This window comes from Colletotrichum spaethianum, assembly GCF_022836535.1.
Source record: "Colletotrichum spaethianum MAFF 239500 DNA, contig18, whole genome shotgun sequence".
Taxonomy (NCBI): Eukaryota; Fungi; Ascomycota; class Sordariomycetes; order Glomerellales; family Glomerellaceae; genus Colletotrichum; species Colletotrichum spaethianum.
In genome coordinates, this window is record NW_026054788.1 from 698,437 (window position 1) to 721,057 (window position 22,621).

The 22,621-nt window shown below is 48.7% G+C and overlaps 4 protein-coding genes across 4 annotated transcripts; 3 read left to right on the forward strand and 1 right to left on the reverse strand.

The window, feature by feature from the left end:
* Positions 1–1,239: 1,239 nt before the first annotated feature.
* ColSpa_07311 (neutral protease 2) lies at positions 1,240–2,647 on the forward strand (the record flags this gene model as incomplete). Its single annotated transcript, XM_049273523.1, has 5 exons — positions 1,240–1,465; positions 1,520–1,860; positions 2,003–2,337; positions 2,403–2,556; positions 2,600–2,647. 5 exons carry the CDS (start codon positions 1,240–1,242, stop codon positions 2,645–2,647), a joined length of 1,104 nt encoding a protein of 367 aa, XP_049129480.1.
* Positions 2,648–5,479: 2,832 nt separating this feature from the next.
* ColSpa_07312 (polysaccharide monooxygenase Cel61a) lies at positions 5,480–6,241 on the forward strand (the record flags this gene model as incomplete). Its single annotated transcript, XM_049273524.1, has 1 exon — positions 5,480–6,241. The coding sequence occupies one exon, from the start codon at positions 5,480–5,482 to the stop codon at positions 6,239–6,241; it is 762 nt and encodes a 253-aa protein (XP_049129481.1).
* Positions 6,242–16,915: 10,674 nt separating this feature from the next.
* On the forward strand, positions 16,916–17,258 carry ColSpa_07313 (uncharacterized protein; the record flags this gene model as incomplete). Its single annotated transcript, XM_049273525.1, has 2 exons — positions 16,916–17,051; positions 17,113–17,258. The coding sequence occupies 2 exons, from the start codon at positions 16,916–16,918 to the stop codon at positions 17,256–17,258; spliced, it is 282 nt and encodes a 93-aa protein (XP_049129482.1).
* A 4,157-nt stretch (positions 17,259–21,415) lies between these two features.
* On the reverse strand, positions 21,416–22,109 carry ColSpa_07314 (uncharacterized protein; the record flags this gene model as incomplete). The annotated part of the gene is made up of 2 exons (XM_049273526.1): positions 21,416–21,912; positions 22,067–22,109. 2 exons carry the CDS (start codon positions 22,107–22,109, stop codon positions 21,416–21,418), a joined length of 540 nt encoding a protein of 179 aa, XP_049129483.1.
* Between the last annotated feature and the right edge of the window lie 512 nt (positions 22,110–22,621).

The following is a 22,621-nucleotide window of genomic DNA, read 5'->3' on the forward strand; positions in this document are numbered from 1 at the left end:
AGCTACCTTATTGCCTTCAAGGTACTGAGCTTACCGATCGGAAATTCACAGTTCCCTCTTTGGATTGACAACTCACGAGCTCTGAAGGCGATTGCAACGCTGTGGGCGATGACTGAAAGGCGTGTGCTCCACCTCTGAACTCTCGTATCTCCTACCGACATGTCATACACTTGCATATACCTTATCAGTCAGTCCACTGGAAAACGATGAGTTCTGAACACCTAGGGCTCTCTTTCAAGCTCAGTAAACCAAAATATGCATTAATAGCTAGCAACAAATGAATTGGTTTCACCTTTATTTACCTCCTTCCCCCCTAGAGCTAGTCTCCGGCTTGTGTACTTGGCAACCTCTTGGCACCCAAAGTTTGGCAATATCTCATTGGCATTTTGCGCTTGACGTTAATCCTGGGCATAGGTGATCATCAACTTCGGTTACAGCTTTGGATCAACCCTATTGGTGGTTCGTAACTGGCACTGGACTGCCGACTGCGACGAGCTTCTGACTCTGCGGAATCGATGGCCGATGGCGGCTGGGCCCGCGACAGTCAGGGGTGTTCAAAAATACCGCCCGACGAATACAGATTTAGGCCAGTTGATGGTTTCATGCTGACTCCCTTTAAGGGAATTGGCGTTCGTCTTTTGGGCATTGTTGTAAAATATACGCAAATTGGGCATCCCTGAACGAAGACGATGATAGTGTTGATCATGAACATACTCCGGGATGTCATCAATGCAGTGCTTCAGAGCAGGTATCAAATGCGTCTTTGGGCCCAACGCTACTGAAACCTTCCAGCCAACCTAACACCGGTTTGGAGTGTGGTACCTCCTCCTGGGCGGGGTTGCAATCGACAGAGTCGACTAAAGCACTTGTAAGATACAGTTGCTATCGTTCCTACTTTGGAGGCGGTTGCAGGAAGCCATAGCGGCTATCATCCGTGTTGATTTTAGCTACCTTGGCATCTGTTGGGCTTGTATGTTCTACCTTCCATCCTAGGCTACCACCCCAAGTCCTTCTAGGCGGCCTGGGCGTCATTACATCTTCCTTTTTCGCTTTAGTTCAGATATCGTGAGCTTTGAGCTACTAACAGGCATTACGCGGAGAGCTATGGAGACGAAAGATGCGAGAAAACGTCTATAAAGAGACTTTGTTGAGCCCTTCTTTCTTTGATGCTTCTCTTATCTCTCCACCCACAACCACATCCTCCTCATCAGCCTCAGATCTTGCCTCCCGGTTTTCAAAATGAAATTCTCTATCGGTGTCTCTCTACTGGCCACCTTGGCCAGTGCCGTCAATGTTGACATGGCCAAGCGCGACACGTCTCCTCTCGACGTCAAGCTCGAGGCTATTGGCAACTCTGGTGTCAAGGCTGTCCTCACCAACACCGGTGACTCCGACATTAAGCTTTTCAAGACTGGTACCTTTCTTGACAAGTCTCCCGTCGAGAAGGTCGAGGTTTTCGCTGCTGGTATGTTCCAGTCAATCTGCTATCCGGGAGAGACTTATTACTGATCCGAAACAGGAAACAAGATCGACTTTGACGGCGTTCGTCTCCAGATCGCGACCACGGGCCTAGCCGAGGAGGCTTTCCAGATCGTCGCTGCTGGCGAGACTCTCGAGGTTGAGTTCGATGCTGCTGAGCTTCACGACCTCAGCAAGGGCGGTGCCGTCGACATCGTCACTCAGGGTTCCTTCCTCTACGCTGATGTCGACTCTACCGAGATCGCCGGCACCGTCCCCTTCTCTAGCAACAGCGTTCACACCGAGATCAATGGCGAGGAGGCCGCCTCCGTTCGCGCCGCTTTCTTGGCCAAGCGCACCATCGTCCAGTCCGACTGCACCGGCACCCGCCGCACCGCCACTGTGGGTCTCACATTCTCTTCCAGTCCGATACCCCTTTGCACTCACTTCAGTCTCAGACACAGGAGGGGGTCTCGGGTGGCTTGACTTAGAACATTGTGCATCGGATTTATGCATTTTGAAGTTATACTAATACTTCCCATAGGTTAACGCCATCAGCCGCTGCCGCTCTCTCGCCGCCGCTGCTTCACAGGCCGCCGCCTCCGGCCCTGCCGCTCGCATGACCGAGTACTTCAAGTCCGCTACCACTGCCACCCGCAACTCCGTTGCCACAGTTTTCCGCAACATTGTTTCCGAGTGTGGTAGCACCACCTCTGGTGTCTCTCGACAGTACTGCACTGATGTCTACGGTGCTTGCTCTGGTGGCGTTATCGCCTATACCGTCCCGGCCCAGAATTACATGGTCAACTGCCCCTACTTCTTCAACAACATGGCCGCTGCCTCCTCAACCTGCCACGCTCAGGACCAGCAGACTACCATGTATGTAGTCTTCATGCTCCCTTTAAATCTTGAGAAAGAATTCGAACGCTGACTGTTCACGATAGTCTTCACGAGATGACCCATCTTCGCCAGATCAAGGGTACTTCTGACTACGGCGGTTACGGATACAACTTTGTTCGCAGCTTGACCGCAGCTCAGAACCTGAACCATGCCGACACGTACACTCTTTTTGCTCAATGTAAGCTCTTCACGTGGCTTGTGTGCCTATTTGCTTAGGTGGTTTGCTAACACCCATATCTAGCCATCTACGCTGGCTGCTAAGCGCTTCGCTCCCATTGATGCACGGTAAGAAGTAGTGTCCAGATTCAGAGGAGACGATGAGGAAGGTGGGATGCTGAGAATTATTGTTGGATGTACCTAGGGTTCCTCTAGGCTTCACATTGCTACCCAAGCACACCCTTGCCAGTGTTATTGAAGTATACCGAGCATAGGGGACACAAACCAGACATCGATATACAGCTATCTTATTGAATGCATCTCCGTGATATATCATGCATGCTCAGCCATGGAGATTTCTTGGAAAATGTCAAAGTATTGAGGGATTTTTCTTATTTATCCTAGTTCAGCACTCCGTGCGCCATTAGTGAATATACTGGGCTTAAGTCAAGCCTGTGGTCAGCTTCTGCTTTGCGTCTGAGGTCCTCGTGACTTCTACCGTTTGTTATGCGCTGATTGTTGAGTCAGTCTAAGCGGTAGGTCGGCAAAATGTTATGTTTGCTCGTTGATCTAATAGCTTGGCATTCTAGGAATGACTCGCCCATCAGACTTCGTGTTGACCCTTGCAAAAAGCAGCGGGACCATGTGGCCACTGCAGACTTGGTATCGCTTTAGCTTGAATTAATATTCGAAGGTGAATTTTATTGTGTTATGGAAAGTTTGCTTGATAGTCGTCTGAGCAACGACTTAGAGAAGGGATATGGGGGCAATCAAAGACTGTAGTCTGTCCAGAGGGTTGGCGGAGCTACCGTCAGTTTTGGGTCCGCCCTCAGGCTACCTTGATTGAGCATGAGAAATTGACATCCGTACAGACTAACCGTGTACACTATAAAGAAGCTGATTGGCATGGCGATGACCTTGTATCATTTGCACTAACGCTTTTTCAAGGCCTAGGCAATGCCCATTTCCACAAACGATGGTTCGTCGTTTAAGCATACCTTGTCTAGAGCTGAAAGTCGAAATACAACAATCCATGTCGTGCCAGCAGCTTGTTACTACCGGTAACTTCGAAGCTAATTCAGCCGAGCTTGACCCTGGGATTTGGCCAATCAATTGTTCTGCATATTGAAGTACAGGAATACGGTTGTTGCGAGGACATCGGATTGAGTGGGAACCGCATGTTTGACAAACTCCTATCCGATCGCTAATGGTGGAGCCGCAGAACTGAACAAGGCCCAGAAGGGAAGACTCCGCACCGATGCATGTTTTGAGGTTTAGACTACAGTACAATAGTACTCTCAATGTCTCCATGGTTGATTGTTTTAAGCATAACATTTGGAACAAAAGTTGGCGCCATGTAGTGGCTGTGAGGGCTGCCATTTGCTTCTTCGCCACTTCTGTTTCACCCTTTTTCATATGAATTGAGGCTGAACTTGTATCCCATTGCGTGCTTGCATTCAAATTGATTGCCAAAGTGGACTGAATCAGGGATTTAAGAATTGCAGAGGCAGAACCTAGTCTCATAACGCTATACTAAACACAATAGTAATTAAGTTCCGCTCTCCCGCTGATCGGTTGGACGTTAATGAGCAAGGAGGGGCCTGTCTCTACCTTGTTTCAAGACCTGTCAACATCGGGTCGGGTTCTATACAAACGATGACGAGGCCCATAACGCCATGGCGGCGCAAGGGGGCGCGGGTCAAAACCCGGTGGTTGCAAATTAATTTTCCATGGCTTTTGTCGAATCCGTTGCTTGACTTGTACAAACATCTACCAAAAGGGGTCAAACGGAGAAGTGCTCCGTGACGAGATGACCACATTCGTCGTTCAGCCCTGGTTCAATCCCATACGTCATGCATCCACAAGTGCCGATCACCCTGGTCACCTCCGGATTTTCTGTCACATTCTCACTGCCGATGGTGGGTTTACCGATTGCAGTCCGCTTCTGTGGTACTCGACAAAGAATAACCATTTGTACGCAAACCCGTAAAAAAAAAACGAAGCGTCTGCAAGTACGTTTGGAAAACATGAATCAAGACGCAGTGCGACGTCAATACATGAGCTAGCAAGGCGAGGAAGTATGGGTACGGCGCTCCCTTAGGTTTCGGTTGCCGCTGACCAGGGCCGCCGCGCGAACGCATGCGTTGGCCAACGTTCAACTTGAGGCGTCAAGGGGCCGTCCATGCAGACTCCTGAAAGGCCATTCCACCAGTTGGGATCCACTAAGAGAACTGCAGACTGGCACACGCTCAGACATAGCCATGAGGCGTCGTGCTCTCATAAACGCAGCTGTCCGTTCGCCGTTCCGATGGCTTGCCCAACCACAACCCCGACCCCGAAGTGACCCCGATCCCGCCGAGACTTTTACTCCACCGCTTCCGTGCGAAATAGATTGCGTTGTGGTCCAAGTAGTCAGCTCCGATACTCCGCCCTCGTGGCCCGTCTCACCCGCTCAACGTTTTATCGTTGATCTCAGTGGCTGGAGCCCACGTGTATGGACGAAGATACTCCATAACTAGATGTTGCCAAGGCTTCGGTTTTCCTTTTAGAGGACTTGTTTGGGTGACATGGAAGCTACTGGAGACAAAAGTAAGGGCGGTTAGGGGTTAGGGGTGAGTGGTGGAGGTCGCAGACAGACAGGAAGCTGGGCAAAAGAGTCAGTAAGGAGATGAACCGTGGGTTGTTGACGGAATTGCGGTCCATGACTCCAGGAGGTGCATGTAGCGGTATGCCTGATGTCTGAACTCTTGTCTAGGCAAGTGGGATGAGAGTGACTATAAAGAACACCTTCCAACCAGCAACATTCCCCCTCTGACTGCCAGGCTTCTCACATCGTCCTTCACTTCACTTACATCGCTCTTCAGCTCCCTACCACCTTCGGCCCAATTCATTCTTTGCTCTGTGAGCTTTTCATTCACTCTGCGTTTGCAAATACCCATTTCTTTCAATCTATCAAACTTTAAAGATGTACGCCAAGGCTCTCGTCACCGCTCTTGTCGGCGCCACCGCCGTCTCTGCTCACGGCTTCGTTGAGAAGATCACTGCCGGCGGCCAGACCATCAACAACTACAACCCCACCACTGCCCCGTACGCCAACCCAGCACCGGACGCGCCTGGTTGGTCCGCTCAGCAGCAGGATCTCGGCTTCGTTTCTCCTAGCGCCGCTGGTAACCCCGACATTATCTGCCACAAAGCTGCCACTCCCGGAAAGTCCAGCGTCAAGGTTGCCGCCGGTGACAAGATCACCCTCTCATGGAACACCTGGCCCGAGTCTCACAAGGGCCCCGTTCTTGAGTACCTTGCTAAGTGCAGCGGAGACTGCTCTAGCGCGACCAAGACCGATCTCAAGTTCTTCAAGATCTCCGAGAAGGGTCTGACTGGCAACTCCTGGGCCGCTGACGAGCTGATCAAGAATGGCAACAAGTGGGAGGTCACCATCCCCAGCGATATCGCCGCTGGCAACTACGTCCTTCGCCACGAGATCATCGCCCTCCACAGCGCTGGTCAAGAGAACGGCGCTCAGTTCTACCCCCAGTGTATCAACCTCGAGGTCACTGGCGGTGGCTCTTCCAACCCCTCAGGTGTTGCCGGCACCAGCCTGTACACCGCCAAAGATAAGGGTGTTCTTTTCGACATCTACAGCGGTGCCACCAGCTACCCTATCCCCGGCCCTGCTCTGTACACATCCAAGAAGCGCCGCAACCACGCCCGCGACCTCTTCAACTAAATGGTTTCTCGTTGAACGAGAATACCGTATGGGAGTAGACCTCGCTGCAAAGACAGAGGACAGGCCTGCCGAGTTGAACGCGACTCAGTAGGCGTTGAGCTCCATGAAGTCAAATCCTTATGCTCGTCTACAATCTGCGCCTGCATGATCAGACGACTTCTTTTTTTATTCAATGTATATCCTTTAGCCTTGACGATCGTTCCTCGGCACTTTGCTCTTGGAGATGAGCTTCGGCTTGAGGCAACCCGTTCCAAAGCATCGTCGATGTAAATATCAGTATGAGACACATCAAATACATATGACCACAGTCAACAGCCACACCTCTTGCTATCTCTGAGTGAAACTACCAGGCTTTTCTCGGCATCCACTGACGTGACGGCATGTTAAGTTTAAATGGCTTGGCACGGCACAAGAACTGCTTGATTTTTGCCCCAGCCCCTGAGACCCATCCAACCAAATGGCAATACGTCGCCTCACTCTTTTTCAAATAAGCAAAAACAACGTATCTGTAAGCCTCTCGCGTAGTGGTCGCACACAATGGCTGCATCCCAGTTCTCCGCGTTGGAATGCATCCACTGATGCATAGAGATCTTGCTATTGGTGAGCAAGTGGCGCATTCGGGTTTGGCGCACCGATCACGTCAAACTTTTGGGATACATGCACGTACTTAAGTCTATCCGGGATAAGCTGTAGAACGCCACATAAGGAGCACAGGGCTGTAAGCCACCAAATTGGTCAAGATCCATGCTACAGTTAAGTCTCATGCGCGTACTGCTATTTATCTTGCATCAATCAACTTTGTACCCACCAACCTTTACTCATTACACCGAAGCTTAGACATGGAAGTGGGATGGCAATTTATCAACAAACACGTCAAGTCACATATCCTCACATTGTAGAGTGACAGTTGTGGAAACATCAGACTTGCTTATGATATGTGTTTAGCTACCATTTCTTTCAGCATGGTACTTGTTGGCAACCATTGGCCTAGTGTTTCCAGACCCGCCATTTCAAGAAAACATTCAGAATAGCTTCATCAACACTTGGTGGGTTCATGTCGTTTACTTTGCTTGTCATGAGCGACATCATCACGGTATATCGATCTCTACCAAGCTTCTCAAATACTCGAAGAAAAAGAAACAGAGAGATAACGTGTAAGAACAATCCATAACCCACCCACCCCACAAGAGAGCCACCCCCACATCCGAGCCATCCGAAATTGCTGCATCGTCAAGAACATCCCTTTTTTCAAACTATCGCAACAATTGCTATTTGTCGCCAAACAACGCCATCTTTTTGGGATACCTTCTCTATTACACCATGAAGCAATACACTGAGTTTGAGCTCCAACGAGCCCTTGCAGACGTAGCAGATGGCTGCCCTATCCGCCAGGCTGCTCGTAACTGGGGTATACCATACCAGACCCTTCAGCATCGGCTGCATGGCAGGCAAAGCAGAAATACTGCGTGGGTTGATTATCAGCGATTATCGCAGTCACAGGAGGCTAATCTGGCTACTTATATATCTACCCAAGCTGCCCTAGGCAGTGCCCTTACCTATCAGCAAGTGAAGGGCCTGGTAGAGCGTATGACAGGCGATACCTAGCGACCTCTGGGGAAGAGATGGATAGCTCGATTCCTGCGGCGATACCTATTAATCAGGACCTAAAGATGCTGATTGATCGATTCTAGGCAATATAGAGCCTATACTGCAGATGCTATCCAAGAATGGTTCAGTTATCTAGATCTGCCAGCAATCAAGGGTATCTATCCATCTAACTGATGGAATATAGATAAGACTAGCATTATGGAAGGCAAAGGAAGCAATGGGATGGTGCTAGGCTCTGCGGCATCGCGATATATCCAGAAAAAACAGCCTGGATCTAGGGCATAGATATTACTGATTAAGTGTATGTCTGCTGCTGGGACCTCTTTACTTCCCCTTGTTATATATAAGGGTAAGTTAGTCTAGGCTTAGTGGTTCTTATCATCCAACCTATCTAGATATGCTGGCTGGCACTTTACAGCATCAGATAATGGCTGGACGAATGACCAGACTGCCTTTGAGTGGCTAAAGAAGGTCTTCATCCCAGGGACTATGCCTAGCCAGCTAGACAAGGCCAGGCTACTGATTCTAGATGGCCATTATAGCCATATAACAACAGACTTAATGTGGCAATGCTTCCAGTATCACATCTATCTGCTGTTTTTACTGCTGTATTCTTCTGCTGTCCTTTAGCCTCTAGATGTGTTAGTTTTTAGCCTATTAAAGTAGGTATATTGGAAAGGGGTTAGAAGTCTAGGTGACTGGATAAGTGACTTAACTGTTACTGGCAAAAGGGTATTTCTAGACTGTTATTTTGATGCGTATAAAGCAGCAATAATAACCTAGAATATAAAGTCTAGCTGGAAATGGGCTAGGTTATGGCCAGTATCTATATGGCGCCCTCTATTTAACTCTCTAGTATCAAAAGCATCATCTAGCTAGCCAGCTAGCCAGCAAAGCAGTAGCCAGCAATGGGATGAGGCAGTATCTGCTATCCCATGGTCAACCCCTCGTCACTCTGCTGATCTGCGGCATCAGTTACATCTATTCAACCAGCTGGGTAAGGATGCCCTAGATACCTATACTATCCGTCACCTATCTAGAAAGCTGCAAAAGGGATATGATGAGCAGGCATCTAGACTAGCAATTGCAGAGCAACAAGCCAGCGATCTGCAGGCCTGTCTAGATAACCAGCACAAGGGCAAGAGGAAAAAGGTCCCAACATCTCCTAACAGCACCTTCGCGACAATAGCCCATATCCAGCGGGCGCAAAATACGGATATCGGCGATACAGATAGTCTAGATGAATCCAGCGCATCTGAATTATCTAGTGAAGCCGAAAGTTGCATCTGGGTGGGTGGAAGAGGGAGTGAAATAAGTGGTGATAGTGGTAGTGATGGTGGTGCCGATGGTGGCTCGGATGTGGGGGTGGCTCGTTAACAGGGTGGTTGTGTTAAAGTAGAGAGTTGTTTTAGCTCCACGTTTGAACTTTTATTTTAAGAGAAAAGAAAATGGTAAAAGGCGCTCACTTTCGAACTTCCCTAAAGAATGAAAGATGCATCGACTATTATCTTATAATAAAGTTGTGGTGTCGTAGGCTCTCTTAGGAAGCGAGGGATCAAACACAATACAGAAAACAAAAGGCCTAGGCACATATGTACGACCAAGGAGCATCAAATAGAAGCCGATTGTTAAGTTCCGCATAATTTCGAAGGACTCTAAAGTAATAAGAAACTCGGGCAATGCCCTTTTAGAAGGCTGCTGCCCATGTGAGTAGAACTAAGATGTCTCGGAACCTCTTAACTACCCAGGATGTGAGGTGATGCGCCATAAATAAACCAGGCATGAGTTGCCAAGGACGTGGTGTGGCTTTTTACCGGTTGACGTCAGAAACTCTAGTAACTACGAGCCTGAGATTGTCGCAACGAGATTCTCTAATCCATACTTTAGGCGCTGATATTCAAACAAAACATCTCTCCTGATATAATTACTGCTGACAGTAAAACAACTTGAGTATTCTTGACGGAGAAGAGGACTGTCCCAGCCATCTGGAAGAATTTCGTTGTCTTTAGTGTTGAGAAAATTTACTGCTCGGCTGAAGCGAGTAGCTCCTGAGAAATTGAGTTGCATTACTTCTTGCAAATAAATTAAAGTATCGCTTTCTCCCAGGCTCGTTGTGCCAGCCTGTTCTCGCCCATCATCTTTTGCCGATATTTCTCTAATGCGACTGGGTGTTGGAGTGAGGTTGCTACATTGTTTCGGGGATACAGAGCTTTGTAAGTCATCAGTGACGACTATGTGGACTGTGTTCCTGTCAGAGGCTGGAGTCGTACAGAGTAACGAGGTCGGCGATGGGCACAGGTAGGGGTGGGTGTTGACTGTTATTCCAATCTGCCTTTTCCCCTAGGTCCGCCGCAGCTGCTCCTTATGTGCCCCCCAGGTCCCCCCCCTTAACCAAGCCCAGTTCCCCTGGCTATAACACTAATTCAGCGGCGTTGTGCTATCGCCTTTCTCTAACGTTGGTCTCAGTGGCTAACCTTTGTTGTCGGAGTCTGTGTTGGCCGCGTAGCTAGAATCCCTTTATAATCCCTTGACTATGTGCCGGTGCGGCCCCCAGCTACCCCGCCGACGGCCCCACTAGTGCCGCGCCGGTGCCCCCCCCCCTTTGGGCGCCTGACAGTTCCATAGTATCGAAGTCTGGTAGGAATGGTTACACAGCTGCGATGTACCGCGAGGGCAAGAAGACCGCGTATCTCGTGTGAAACTGGGCCAATCACTCCTGTTAGTGCTGTATTGATAGGTTTCTTAATAACAAATCGACCCCAACACCAGATTTCTTTGGTAGGTCATTATGGTATTGAAAGACATGTCGTACTTACCGCAGACCAAATGATATAGATTACCATTGCGCACATCATGTGTATCAAGCCGTGCACTTTCAGGAGACAAATAGGAAACCCGTGGGCTTTTCGAACCGTGCATTGCATTACCATCCATAAAATTTGGCTTAGATCTAAAGATATTAGAAAGGCGGTGGCTCTATCCCTAGCAGTCCAACACTTCCTGGAGTGTTTGGTACTTGAAGGTGTTCATTGTATTAGATTTATTATCGGCAAAATCTTCTTGTCGAGGAAGAGGCAGTGGTTGAGGAAGATTATGGGCATAGGACGATGTTTTCAGGCTCAGGAAATGGTCTGAGAACCGGTTCGGGTTTTTTCTAAGATTGAGGGATTCATTTTGCTGCTACCAATAGTACTTCGAAATCTACTCGCCGCCCTTGAAATACAATTAATACTTAACCTACGGCAGTGTCCCATGAAGTCAGAGAACAGGCTCTCTTCCAGTCATTTTTAAGCTGCCACGTAGCTGAGGTCTTTAGTGTTACTAAAAATGCTCTAAGAAAAAGTATCGAGGCCAGAATTTGGCTGATGGCATCGCACCATCTCTGGTAGTTAACATAGCCTTAATCTGTTTATGACTACATAAATTAGTAACCAAGTGCTCATAACGTTGAATGGGAAGGATAGGTCTATAGATGAATCATCGATAGACCGCAATGGTAAATCCGAAAGACAGCGGGCTGTGAGTAGAAAAACCCACATAAGCTAACAATAACCAGCAAAGCAGTTGAAAATTTCTTATAAGTATCGCCATAGGAGCTCGGTATTCTACCAGTGAGAAAGTAGCATCAAACAGTGGTCCAAATTTGGATCTAATTACTTACTCACTTTAAGTGTCCTTCAATTTATAGAAACCTGAGTCATCCCACACTCTATCATAATAAAATTGGAGTAACAGTGCATTAAAACTGTTTTCTTGCCCGGATCACTCTCTGCTTGGTGGTCTCAAGACTTTCTGCTTTTATATTTCGCAAAGCTACTTGTATATCTCCTAAAATAGGAACTCAAGTGTACATAGTTTGGTCTTGTTCTACCTTCTGTCAAGTTTCGGCGTGCTGTTTAGTATTTATTCTTCTCTTTGCCTCTCAAAATGTGAACAGCCAGTTGAAAGCGACATACTACTGACGTTGCTACCGCGATCTTTGAGCCAAACAAACATGCTGTTTTGCAGTCTTCCGATTTAAGTAGTTTGAGAATTAGTATTCAATCTCTAAATCTTAGTTACGAACATGGTTAAATGCTATTCAATCATGTGATCAGAGATGTGAACTTCTTGCCAAGTTACTTGTGAACTGAGTTTAGTCATGACTATCACAAAGGAACACAGAAACCATTATGAGAATCGTCGTAGTGACTACAGAATCCTTTCTAAGCACAATGAATGGAGATGAAAGGCCTTTGCTTTAACTTTCAAAGGCACAGTGACATGCACCAGCAACATGTGCCCAGAACTAGGTAGTGGATTTTGCCATATAGAAACATCTAGCAGCCTAACGACTTGTTGCTGAAGCTTTGGATTGACCCTCTGACTCACACGGAACAGAGGTCCCGGAACATGGATCGTGTTCTGGACTTTGAATAATAGTTAGCTACATGCTCGGAACCCCTTCCCCGAAACCGAATTTGCAGCATGCTCTAGCAAAGGTCTCTGGGACTTATTTCTCAATATCGGCACTCAATAGTTGCTGGAGCTAAGGTCAAAAATTCACACAAGCCTCAAACATGCACCTGACTCGCGGAGGAAACGGCAGACCTCATGATATCGCGATAATGTGCAGCAGCCATCTATTGACACGGAACATTCTTCATTGCTGCACTGAAGCTACCATCACCATGAGCAGTACCCAATCGTTTTGAGCAACCCCGCTTCACGGGCGTCCCCTCTCCGCTACACTATCAAGCCTTGGTGCAAGAACCCGCCCAAATTCTCGATGGCAAAATCGGTCGTACTGTCTATTGTCCAGCAGCTTCATCTAATTGGCGGAACGCGTTGAGCCGTGAGCCTCTCTAGCTCGCAGCGTGGCTTGCGGTGTGGTTGCACGTCTTTGACTTGATGCGCTTCTCCGCGTGACACCAAGTTCCCAAGACTAAGACAAAAATCGACAGCCACCGCCTCTTTGGAACTCTGTACATGTCGGCAGTGGGATGCAATGCGTTTCTAATGAACAAAAGCAACATGTGTTCAGCATATATTTCGCCGCGGTTGCTTAACTAACGCTCGATTAGTTTCCCAGGTCGCCTACGTGTACAAAAAAGATCCACCGCAAAACAGCATTTGTTCAAGATAGCTGGTGCAGATGTGAAGGCTGGCCATCCCATTACAACACTCAAGAAAAGCGCCTTCAATGCTCCAAAACATGTGTCTATTTATTCGTGTAAGAGCCTTGGGTATGATACATGGCAGAGCTGTCACTCGGTGACGACGCTTTTAACGATGAAGCCAGATGTGGCTTTCTAGCGCAGTGTGCATTTTTCTGAGCGGGAACAGACCCATTCCGTGCATTTGGGGGCCAAAAGGAATGCACTGAAGAACATAGGCTATTTTCTCAAGTCGGAGGAGTACAAGTAGCTTGTCCGTTCAAGCCGAGGAGTCGGCTGTGGTGTGCATTGGCGCTTGGTTCATTCAGAGTCTCTCCCTTCCTGATTTCGCTCATCCGGCCGTAGCTTATCTTTTGGGAACCCAGCTCCGGCACTTGCAGGTTCGCTTCCTCTTGTCGTCACAGGGTGGCGAACCACATTTCGCTTGTCGTCAGGCACTTTCGAATGCGCTACAAGAAATGCCTCTCCTCCAACAGTGGAAGGGCATTACTACGTAATTTGCGGGAAAGGAGGTTTGATAGTCTCTCTTCTTGCGCGGTGTCAGCGCCGTAATTTGTCACCTCGGAACACTCAAGGTCCCGCGATATCCATTGTCTCCGCTGAGCGCACATGTTCCTGGAATCTCCCGAAACCAAGGATTTGTTTTGGGCCAAGTCCAATTCAAGCGGCTCCACGTGTATTCCGCTTAGGTTTGGGCCTTCGCTTGTGGAACTTGACAAATCGACGACCTCTGGATACTCTTCGCCGATTGATCTCAATCTGTTTTTGCTTTTCGTCATTGCCTCACAAGTCTCGGCTTGTTGTCCTGTCCGTCTGTGGTTGAGAGCGTGACCCATCAATATTGCGACCAAATATTCTCGTACTCCGTACCTTTACAACGCTGGACCGTTCGTAAATTTTTCATGAATCAGTTAGACAGCGGCCAACCTTCCCGTGGAACGGCCGAGCCTCCTGGATGCGAGGAAGGCCCGCTTCAGAGGTCAGGTAACTGCGATGTCGTTAATTGAATGGTTGCAACCACGCGGCTCTCCCATGCATCCGAAGAGGAAGCGCAACTATACTTGTCACATACGTTGGTGATGGTGTTCCAAGTCGACTGCCAACGCAGAGAAAAAGGAAATGCGCAAGAAACAAAAGGAAAACGAACACTATGCAAAGAAGGGGGGAAAATTCCCCACGTCCTTCCCCTCTTTTCCTGAGACTCCCGTTCCCACAAATCCAGCACCGACACATGGTCACTACCGCCGTAAAATGTCCGATACAGCCAACTGATGATGTATTCGGTCAAAGCAAGAGGCGTAAATGGAGTCTGTCACACCGCGACCAGCAAAGTAGCAGCTCAAGACAACCTCGGATATACTTCGGTCGTCACCAATAGCCAAAGCAGACGTGCGGATTTGACCCATGACGAAGAGTAGGCCTCTTTCTAGAGTTTGTTCTTCATCATTGGTTTTCCATTGGCGCGGAATCTGGAACACACCCCGGGTTTGAGTTCAGTCACGTCAAAAGTGTCAAAAGATAGGATGGAACTAGGGACGGACGTCTTTCCCGTGCGTGTAAAGGCGATATGCAGCGAGGCCTTGTGTATGATGGTGACACCCGGTCCGTTTTTGGAGCGAATGGAGCACCATGAGATGGATTGCTATCGCTTTCGACTTCGCCGGATTCTCAATGACCCACGTGGCCGCACAGATTGAGAGCAGAACCGGGAAGTGGGAAAAGTTGTCCCAGGGACAGTACTGGAGGAAGAAGTCGGCACCTCCTAAATCAGGATGGACTAAGCCAAGGTGTACCCTAAGGTGGAAGTATTACGCCACAACGCCCCTGTCCCCGAAATCTCACCCAGGCACATCCATGCCCGTGATATCGCCATACCGGGTTCGCAGATGCTCTCGCGTGCATTTGGGAACACCAACAATGATATGCCACTGGTTGGAGCGCCGCACACCTGGTCCAGGACTGCCCGCTCGCGGAAGAAACCCGTATGCGCATCAGTCACGAGAGACAAAGGCCAATCCCCTTTCTCTGTTCCGTGGTTGCACGGAGCATTTCGGTGGACATGAGAAACGATCTGCCGAGTGCAAAGGTTGGTGGAGAGAGTGGGAATTGGAGCAGGGGGGTGCATGTCTCATCTATATCGTCAAACACGAGTCGATGGCCATCTCGGGGATCCCAGCCAGCCAAGCAGGGAATCAATCCCATCGCTGTGCGGACCAAGACTCCGACTCGGTAACGCCAAGGTAGAATGGTTGAAACCACCAGTCGAACAATCCGTACCCGTGAGTACGGTCCAACCCACCCCTCAAAAGCGGAGGGAGCAGATCACTCCCGGGGCTGATTCAGAGGTCCGGCGTCGTGGAAACGCTTCCAATCCCCTTCTTTAGCACAGCCCGTTTTGCTCCAGCTTGGAGGATGTTGACTCAGTAAGGTTGTAGGTGCAACTAGTCATGAAGGGCAACCTGAAAAAAACCAAGAAAGCAAGTAATTATCAGACCTTGTAACAGCGTGGTTTCGGTAAAGGTGCACCATTACTGCCAACATCCCTTTAGCAATCGTTGCCAATCTTTCCCGTGGTACGGCCTCGCTCGCTAGGAATTAGGACCGGTAGATCTTCCCAGCTTTCCAGCTGCTTGCGCAGCATTTCATCCTTTCCATGAGCTCACCTGCCTATCTGGCTCCTCACGTCCGGGGATTGCAAAACTGTTGGAAGCGTGTGTGGGACTGGACTGCATGAGACCATGTAATGTACCTTTTGGCGGGATTTTTGCTGAACCATGTACATCATCATAGAACACCTTACTTGCATGGCCAATCAGCCAATGCTGGTTGTGAGTCTTGGTGGAGCAAAGCTGCATACTGACGCTTGCAACCCCGGTCGTTCATATATTTCCAGGAGTTGTCGCCTTCGCGGGGTCCGCCAATTCTAGAATCTCGCGTGTTGGTGGAAGCACATGCTGGCCGGCAAAGGCTGTGTCTCCCTTCGCCTCCCATTTCCTTTTTTATTTATTTTTCTCTATTTCTCCGTCCCCCCCTGTAGGTAGTGCGTGGTGCTCTCAGCTCTGCTAATGCTTGGATGTTGCCTGCGCATGATCCTGTGCCGCACTCTCACTCTCCTCATCTTTCATTCCTGCAAGCTAACACTCTTTGATTAGCCCATCACACTCATTTTTACCTTTTTGACTTTCCCGTTCCCGCGCCTGGTCGCCTTGCCTTCTTTTGGTTCGCCTTTTGTTTCTGTTTCATCCTCTCCTCGCCCTTTTACTTTCATCTCCCCTTCCAAACCGTGTGTTTGCCGCCCGCCGTCCGACTCATCCTACGACTCTCAAATCACGCTTCGAAGGTTTGCGGCTCCCACGCCCGGCCCAGAATGTAACGATGAGTACCGAAGCACGGGACAACGACGACTCCGTACACACATTTGTGAACCCTTTTGTACAGCTCAATGTTGGATTATGGTGTCTTTTTGCCGGTGCAACCATTTTTCTTGCACTGCGCCTTTGGTGCAAGATCACAAGACGACACGGGCTGTGGTACGATGATTATATACTTGTGGTATCCTGGGTGAGTCGCATCCTCGCCCTTCCGCCCCAAACGCAATGCATGACTTCCTTCAGTCATTGTGCTTCCCAAGCGAATGGAAGAGGTGGACATATTCAACTGAACATGCAAGCTGACAATCGTCTAGTCGATTCTATTAGCGAACAACACTCTGATTGTTTACGAATTCGCGACCGGCTATGTGCTCGAAGACTCGTCCAAGCAATGGGACGATCGTATGCACATTCTCATCAACATCTCATCCTGCGGCACATTGATCGGACAGGCATGGACCAAGACGGCTTTTGGAGTGACCCTCATCCGGATGAGCAATCAATGGCAACGATGGATCTTGTACTTTTGTATTGTCACGATGAACGTGTACATGATCGCCAAAGTTATTCTCCAGTGGGCAAAGGTCTGCGGCAGCAAATCCTACGACGGCGACTATCGACTCGATTTCTGCCTCGAAAAGCATTTCCGTAACGACTTCAAGGAGGGCGGAAATGGTGAGTTAACATTCGCAATAACATGTTTTAATGGTTGCGCATTAGCTGACTTGATACGCAGTTTACAACATCATCATGGACTTCATCTTCGCATGTTTCCCATGGTTGATCACTCGATCATTGGAGATGAAGCGTGCCGAAAAAGTCGGTCTTTGCATTACGATGAGCTTAGGAATGATGTGGGTTAAGCTCGAGTCAGCTGGTTAGCCCGTTAGGAGAGACTGACCCTTCACAGCGTCGCCATTGTCTCGGCCGTCAGAGTCAGCTGGAAAGATGAGGGAAATAATCGTGACCCTTGGTACATCTGTAAGCTGATGTAACTACTTACAGGAATCCTGCATGCGCTAACATCATCAACCAGACCGCAACGGCGTCTCCCAAGTTTGGTACGAGTTTTTTTAATACCCCAAGCTTCCGTTAACTCGACAAACTCCACCCGGGAACACGCTCGCTAATATCAGATAGGTACTCATCGGAGATTACCGGCACAATCATCGTGCAGTGCATTCCCATCCTGCGTCCGATTCTCCGTGAAATCCACACATCTTTGACGTCCAAGAGACTCGACACGGCAGACGGCCGTAGCACGACGTTCGGAAGCAAGCTGAGCAGCGGCAAGCGAGTCTCGACCGGCGTCGTACAGAATGACAAGCAAGGCAACGAGAGAATTGCGCTGCGAGAGATTCCTGAGGAATCCGGCGATGACATGCCGCCAAGCTGGAAGTCCAACACGACATCACCATCGGATCCCGAGTTCAAACCACGCCCGCCTACGGCACCGCTTCCCGACATGTGGCCATTATCAGGCAGCGAGGGCCCGAATCTAAACGGCTCTAATTCTGGCAAGAGCCTGGATTTCGACTTTGATATTTGTCCAACCCCTCATTTAGACGTCGAGCAGGGACATGTTCAGCAAGGACTATCGCCACCACCACCTCGCAGGTTTCCGTAGCCACAATTAGGAATAGCGATGTGGTTGTCTTTTAAAAGAAGAGGCAGAGGCAGTGATTTCCCATCCGCAAGAAGCGTTTGGACCCGTCTCATAGCATTGCATTGGCTTCGAATCACGAGAAAAGAGCGCATAACGACAGTTGTTAGCACGTCCACTGCATTCACCACTTTTGCTTCACCTTACCCTACGCGAGCGAAAGGTATTCCAGCAGTCACCTCACACAGCGAATGCATCGGTTCGGAGCCACATGATCCCTAGACTTGGCTTGGCCAGCCACCCCTCTTGCGCAACATAGGCTCTCTCACAAAACACACCCGACCGTCCCTGAGACCTGCACAGTCTCATTTACAAAGGCACGTCGTTGGGATCATCGATACGAAACTCATCAGGGAAAGACCTGACTGAGATAAGAAAACTGGAGTTCAAGGATGGATGGATGAATGGGGGAGGCATTGGGATGCGGGGAAACGCATTTCCTGCGAAAATAAGACCTCGTATAGCACATGCGTTATTTGGATTGACAAGCGAACTTGTGTTTTTTAGCCCTTCTGATGATTGGGCAGAAAATGCCCAACGAGTACATATTCAGCCACAAAGCATATTATATTTATCAGTCGAGAGTTTTACTCTCCGCCGCTCCGTCTAAGTGATTCTGTCTTCCCCTTCCCCAAATTTGAGGCTGAGCGTGGTATTGAAACGGAGGGCCGGGGATGATCTCTGGAGCTGGGGTACAGCTGTTGCGACGCAACTAATCAAAAAGACGACATCGCATCCCAGTCAAAAAGCGTTCAGGGTTGGTCCTGCTGATCTGCTACGGCAAAAATCTATGACATCAAAAATCAACACTGAATGAGTTGGGACTCGCGCCTGGTCGTTGTGGGTGATTGAATGTAACCAAGCTGTGACTTCTCAAGGTCCAAACTTGCGCCTGCGATGAAAAAAGAGTAACTATCGATTAAGAACATGTTCGTCTCTATGCCGCTTTATTATTGGCGAAACGCTTAACGTTACTGAAATCAACATCTAGTTGCAGATTTGAAGTTCCCACATGTACTTTATGGATCGATCATCGCGACATTGCCGAAGTGTCGGTGTCTGGAGCTATGAGGGAGTTCTTGCTTTTGGATATTGCTGTGAAGTGTTCTCGGCGGGTCATCAGTACACGCATGATGATTGTTTACGATTGCGTGAAACTTGACTGATTCTACGGTTCCAGCTTTCAACAAAAATTAATGATCGTAGTGGAGTATCACCCGCATCTGGAGATCTGTCCTCCCTATTAGACTTCCGACATGCGACTCTTGAAGAATAGACCATTTGGTGCGACGCCGTGAGACAGGCGCGAAATCGTCAACGCATGTAGTCGAACTCGACTACCGTGGATGCAACCCGATGATTACTGAAACGTGAGGGTTTAACACGCCAGGAGTACCGGGTGCACAAGCTTCAGTTTACCAGAGATTTCCATAAGATGCCCCCTATCGTCAATGCCGTCCAACTCAATACTTATAGACTCTTGGCTCATGGGTTTGATCGTCTGTATAAGCTTGTTAGAACAACGCATGCGCGTTCATATGTGACACACTTATGCCCTTGGCGATCAAGAGTACATGTAGCCGAAGATGTGTGTCACGAGCTTGGGCTAATTGTGACAGTGCACGATCCATGCCAAGCTGCTACATGAGGGAGTGTAGACCCTGAATAACCTAAGACAAATGGGCCCCATCTGGGACGAAGACGGAACAGTTGAGACGGGTGTCCTGTGCAGACATACCAGATGCTCTACTTCCCTGAGGCTCAGCCTCCACACAGTGGTTTCAGTAATTGAGATGGCTAAGCTGGCAATTTTTCCAATTGTTCTACGGCGGCGGGGGACAACGGTCAAGATGGGACACGAATCTGGTGACGATTCAGTGTCACTGGGCAAATTTTGTCGCTCGGAAATCTGATGTCCCGAACTCTTGTTGCCGGTTCAATTAGTGAATTTACATTCGTGTTCACACATCAGATCCTTGCGCATAGGTTAGTCTCAGTGGCTTTCCAAGTTTTTCTCTCTCTATGGAAGAAAGGCATAAACTAACGCTTCTGCTATATTGCCAATCTTTCTGAGTGATAGACTCTAACTTTTCGCTTAACAATTTGATAAATAGATTCATCAGATTACAGAGCTTTGCTCATGAAAGTAGCCATCACTCTCATGTTCAAGTAGCTGGCATCTCGCAACATGGCGAAGTCCTGCAGCGGTGAAGCTCGGAAGCTAACAACTGAGAAGAATAATCGATTCAGTGGTTGAGCGTAGATTAAAGTAAGTTCTGGCGGATCTCTTGCCAGAATTCTAATTGACCCAACCAACACGGAAGGACAAGTGCATACTAAGGCATGACTCAATAAATGCTGGTGCGTTTTCGAATACTATATTTTGTTAATCTACCGAGTCACTGAGTAGAACTAATGCTGACGATCGCAATTATCCAGCAGCCCCCAGCTCAAGTTCCACAAACTATATTAAGCCTTCAAAATGAAGGCGCTGATCTATCTGGTACTATGAAAAAAGCGGCCGGCAAGATTTGGCCAAGGACCAGAAACCACCGGACAGCTTTTAATCTCTTTTCCTCCTCACTGTAACCTCTTGCCATAGTGGTTTCTAATGCACCTGACTATGAATACCGTTCCAGAGTAGGTATTGTGTCTGCAAAACGTTAGAATATATGTTATTTGCTGACAACTTCAACTCAAAGTGTTTCTTTCAGAGTAGTAGTGGAGCAAAGTTATCTCGACGCTCTGCAACATGAAAATTCTTTGGAACTTAGCCCTTTAGCATAAGCCCAGCGTGAACTGAAATCTTGGTTTGATTCATACAAAGCCACACCACAGTCTGATCCTCCGACTTGGATATGGAAGCTATTGTGAGCGCACTATCATTGATCCTCTAGATCTTCTTCAGCCAAGAAACAAGAGCCCCCCATAAGAAGAGCCTGAACCAAAGCTGTTAGTGTGTCTCGCAACGCCTTTTGACACATAGTTATTTCAATCATTACTCTGGAGCCTTGACAAAGTCGTAAAGCCAGTCCCTAATGCTGCAATGAAGGTAAGTAGGCACATGCTGACACTGCACTCTGACCGTATATCACAGCACCAGTATGTAAACTCGGGCGATACTTTCTCTCATCGTTTCGTTTCTTTCTATCGTATTGTGTCACAGAACCGAGGTTATGGCCAAAGAAAACAAAAGACAACATAGTGTACAGGTAGAGTGAGGAGAAATGTTCAAAAGAATTTGACAACTCAATGAAAATGACACGGTATAGCATAAAGTCATACCGCACATCAGCCGTTGTGTGGTGATAGTTGTACCATCGTGAGACATTTTCAAATGTATTCAAACCAGTTTTCGGGCTATCCGCTTTCAAGCTCAGGAAGAACCACCCATACTGCCAGACCCATAAGCGGAGTCAAAACCTGTCTGTAGGAACTGATCAAAAGCGGACAAGTCTTCTTCTGAAATCTGAAATTCAAGGCTGAGATCTTCTGGTAAAGAAAAAGGCCAGGCATCGATTGTGCCCTCGCCGCCCTTGTAAGAGCCAGCAGCGCCAGCAGTACCGGAGATCGGCGAACTTTCGCGTGACTTAGGTACCACCGCTTCCGGGTCGCCTTGGGCTGCCGCTTCCGTCGGGGATGGAATATACTCAAAGATTTTGGCGCAACGCGCCGCCGAGTTCCGGATCCAGGTCGACAGGCGACTCTGCATCACGGAACCAACGTCATTGAAAGATTTTGCGACCTCAGTCTCGAGCTCTTCGCGAATCATGGATGGGATTCTTCGCCGCAGAAAGTGTTGGTACTGGGTTTTCAGGTCATCCGAGTCGGAGAGCGTGTTTTTACCGTTTGAGCCGGCTGGGCCGTCATACCCTAGGGAATGCCTGGGTCAACACTTGGGGATCAAGGCATGTTTTTCATGGTATTATTGAATACTTACAAGGGCTTGGAAGACTTTCAATTTCGACCTCATCCGGGAAGAGAATGCTGTAAATCTCGTACCACCTGCTGACATTGGTCTGCTTACCCGGCTTGCGGGACTTGATCTTCTTTTCCGCCTCTTGGTCCATCCCAGCCCCCGGATCCGCCTCGCGGGTGCTCTCGTCTCGCAAAACGCAAGCGGTTCTGGCTCTCATATGTTTCTGAAGAGCCCCATCATCTCCGAAATGTTCGAAACAACGACTGCACGTAAAGAGGCGATGACGACGGAAAATATGCTCCCTGAATTGCATATTTGTGAGTCATTCTTATTACAGACACCATTCGGGTTTTGCGTAGAGACTTACTTCAATCGATGTATTTCAGTCCATCCGGGACCAAAACAGCTTCTATGATCCTTGTATCGTTCAGGGTCGTACTTGTAGAACGGGCAAGCGAATCGCTTTGGGTCGTTGTCGCCATCCGTCTTTGCACGCTTCTTGTTGCGGTCCCGGCGGCTATCATCGTCGCCATCATCTTGATCGTCGTCTGGACCATCCCCCCTCAGCTGTCTTTTGCTTCCAGCGAGATATTTTCCTCGGCTGCTGTTACTCTTCGTCTTCGTACTGCCAGATGACTTAGAGCTGCCCGAAGACCCTTCTTC